A 3,397-nucleotide genomic window follows, 5' to 3' on the forward strand; every position below is an offset into this window, starting at 1 on the left:
TTGTTCCGATGTATGTACGATGATGGGTGGTAAGCCCGTATGCTCGTGTGGTGAAGGGTTGAAACTTGGAGAGGATATGAGAACATGTGTTGGTAAGCATAGGACGAGCTTGGTGCTTATTGTGTGTTGTGGTTCAACTAAACAAACTGTCTTTGTAGAATTGCCGAACGAGGATTCGAACACGCTGGTCTACCTAATGGGGATTTCCCTGGTACTTTTACTTGGAATAATAGCAATGAAGAAATTCAACGCATAGTGAATGCACTGTGTTGTATACATGCCTAATATAGCATCGGGTGAAACTAGAAAGATCTATAAGCGGAATAAACCATATTCGTATTCAAATGTCATAATTAGATATATTGGTTGTATTTGGTGTAAGCAAAGTAAAGTCTGTAAGAAGAGGAAAGATCTGAAATCAGGCGACATGTTAAACAACTTTCCCAAACTGCTGTGAATAAATGAAAGTTGTGAGGCAACTTGTAATAAATTCCGCAAAACTAACCCTGGTCTGATGCTCATAAAGTTAAACGCTTCTTGTTTAGTGAAATATAGTAATGTACTAGTGCTACAAAAACGTAACAAACAACATCAAGTCCAACCAATAGTTGTATTAAAGAAATATACTTCACCTATATCGCATCATCAGTCTCAAATTTAAAAGAATGAAAGTTGTGCGGTAGGCTTTAAAGTTAAAGACGATACACACAGTAAGGTCGGAAAAGTGTTTGTAGAAGGTTTTTCACTACTGAACGTAAGTTGAAGTATTTGTTGGACCTTATTCGAAGACAACAGTTACAGATATTCAAGCAATGCAAAATGCCGTAGACATATTATACCGAACGTATAAAGCTTTGTTAGAATGCAATGATTACACGAGATTAGTAAACGGAAATACGGTGAGTGACACATTCCATTGTTTAATATTCTCGAGCATCGCAACGGTTATCATTAGCACGTATAGACGCAAACATGGAAGGGTTTCTAAAATTACTTCTGGTGTTCGTATACTTGCAAGGTGAGAAGAAATAGTTTATTATTGTGCGGAAATTTAACCAATATATAACAAACATTTTTTATTGGAAGTTAAAAGCCTATTAAATAAGGCTTTACATTTATAAATTGGACTTTGTTTATTGTACAATGTAGTAGATCACAGTACGGGTGGAAATGGTGGCCCAACGGTTAAAGCGATTGGAAACAGGTTGGAATGTCCTGATTTCGAAGCTTGTCCAGCAAAACAAATATTTGCAATAAGTTTGTTTTTAATGGGAATGTTTATCATTCCATTATTGAAACAAAGCCCAAAGGTATAGATTAGTAAGTTGCTAACGGGTTTCCAAAGCGTTAAGGTTTACTTTGCTCGCAAAGGTATGTGAAAACTGCCATGACAAAGAACAACTAAAACAACTGTTAGACGAAAAAGAATCAATATGACCACCTATACGTTTTCAATAATATACGTATCCATCTCCGGCGCGTAACCCAGAGGTTAATGGGTTCAAGGCTCGATGTTGCTACCATTGTTGGTGTATGTGTCCTTGAGCAAGACACGTAACGACAATTGCTCCAACAGTGGTCACTAATTGTCCAAACTATCAGCCATACATAAAAAAATTAAAAAATCAAAAAAAAATAATCACCTACAAAGTAACATCCCATGGTAACTCGTAAGCTGGCTCGAGGTGTTAAACCCGTGTGATAAGGACTGTCGTTTTCCAGCCACGCGAGGATAAAGTAAGTTAGTACTAGTACATACATACATTTATAGTAGGGTGGGGAAAATGGGACACTTTGTCAGACGAGACTCTTTCTTTTTACGGACTCCCATTTAATGATAATCAGGAAAATAAGGCTACAGAATTATTCGACAGTATTATCACGACTTTATAAAACGACCGTCAAAGCTGATTACTGTTTTTAAATATTAAAAAAAATATGTAAAATAGAAAGAGTATACTTTGAACAGGTAAAAAAATGCGAAATAGTAAGGTGCTATTTTTTAATACTCGCTAGATGATAGTAAAGCCAATGAATTTTTTTAGTTTGCGTGTGCGAACGATTAAACTAGTTTCATAGGTTCATAAAACAACCTTGAATATTTGGTACAGTTTGATTTTGTCTCATAATATTAGTTTTATTTTAATTAACTATTATTTCAAACTGTCCCATCTTATCCCGTGTGTTTTCAAATTTGTAAAATTTAACTTGTTGTGCGGATAGTTAAATAACTCCTCGTGTGTTTTATTACATTTTATTACATTGGTGTCAATTAATAAAGGAATGATGGTACTAATTCGTTGTATTGCCCAAAAACCGTCTATTTTGATTTTGGAAATATTTGGCAACATGTGCTTAAGTGTCCTATCTTCCCCATTGTACTATATTTATCTGTGATACAAATAGGCCTATACTTAATTTGCTGCTTCAGGGGCCGTTGACGCTTTTAACTGTGGAAATGTGAATTTCACCGAAGTAGGCTCTGTTGAAGTGATCTATACACCTTCAGATAATTGCCGACAGTTTACACGACGTTTTTTTGCACCAACGGGAAGAAAAATCGCAGCTGTGGCTTCAGTAATGGGACCCACAGCAAACTGTACGGTGAGGATCCTTTACGAAATTTACATTGAAGTTTAAAAATATAACAGCAAACTGTACGGTAAGGATCTTTTACGAAATTTAAATTGAAGTTTAAAAATATAACAATTTTACGTGCCGAATTTTATGTTTTTAAGTTATGAATTTTTTGGAACAGGCTATATCACCTAGTGGAGTAGAATTTGATACATTTAGTCATGGAATCGTTGCCATTAAAAATTTGGTAGATGGTGTCGTCCTTGACTGTAGAACAGGAGTGAACGATGCAATCACTTTACACATAACAAGTAAATAATCTATTGGTATTCAAAAGGAAATATTTGTGCTGCTTTAATGTAACTTTTGACTGTGTCGATCTAAAATCAAGTGAGCCCATTAGTTAGTGATAAATACGACAAGGCTATGGATTGCTTGTATTTAAACGAAGTAAAAACGGTTTATTGTTTCAAGGAATTTTTACTTTTAAGACACAGGACATTGAACTGTGTTCCATTACAAACAAACGTTTTGAGAACAGTAATTACGCACGTGCAGGTTACAACCAGAGTGAAGTGTGTTCATCAATCACCCACAGCCTCACTCCTGGAAGTTCTGCTTCTGTAGGCAACTACGACGGTAACACAAACTACTTACCGCAACAATTATGTGTTTGGGCAGTCCAAGCTACCAACGCATCCGACAATTGTAACTTTACATTCGTAAACACTGGAGTTCAAAGCTTGCCCCCCGGGGATTTTGTCACGGTAATAACAAAACGCATTTGAACAGATTGTCATCTGCTCAGGTGTCTATAGTC

At 35.9% G+C, this 3,397-nt stretch overlaps 1 protein-coding gene and 1 long non-coding RNA gene across 3 annotated transcripts; both read left to right on the plus strand.

Moving 5' to 3' along the window:
• On the plus strand, nucleotides 1–345 carry LOC113474228. The gene is made up of 2 exons (XR_003395885.1): nucleotides 1–92; nucleotides 159–345. It is a non-coding gene; the product is annotated as an uncharacterized LOC113474228 (long non-coding RNA).
• Nucleotides 346–814: 469 nt separating this feature from the next.
• On the plus strand, nucleotides 815–3,391 carry LOC113474225. 2 transcript variants are annotated; one of them, XM_026834447.1, is made up of 4 exons: nucleotides 815–1,018; nucleotides 2,432–2,604; nucleotides 2,759–2,888; nucleotides 3,136–3,391. In XM_026834447.1, exons 1-4 carry the CDS (start codon nucleotides 973–975, stop codon nucleotides 3,363–3,365), a joined length of 579 nt encoding a protein of 192 aa, XP_026690248.1. In that variant the 5' UTR covers nucleotides 815–972; the 3' UTR covers nucleotides 3,366–3,391. The 2 variants fall into 2 exon arrangements, with proteins under 2 accessions (XP_026690248.1, XP_026690249.1); XM_026834448.1 differs by lacking the exon at nucleotides 815–1,018 and adding an exon at nucleotides 1,045–1,204.
• The last annotated feature ends 6 nt before the right edge of the window (nucleotides 3,392–3,397 follow it).

Source organism: Ciona intestinalis, chromosome 5, assembly GCF_000224145.3.
Source record: "Ciona intestinalis chromosome 5, KH, whole genome shotgun sequence".
In the NCBI taxonomy this organism is placed as follows: domain Eukaryota; kingdom Metazoa; phylum Chordata; class Ascidiacea; order Phlebobranchia; family Cionidae; genus Ciona; species Ciona intestinalis.

Excerpts from the sequence above, each read along its gene's own strand:
- LOC113474225 (XM_026834447.1), top strand. The coding sequence starts at position 973 with ATGGAAGGGTTTCTAAAATTACTTCTGGTGTTCGTATACTTGCAAG. Across the intron at positions 2,605-2,758 it reads GACCCACAGCAAACTGTACG|GCTATATCACCTAGTGGAGT; the intron begins GTGAGGATCCTT and ends TTTTTGGAACAG. Across the intron at positions 2,889-3,135 it reads AATCACTTTACACATAACAA|GTTACAACCAGAGTGAAGTG; the intron begins GTAAATAATCTA and ends ACGCACGTGCAG.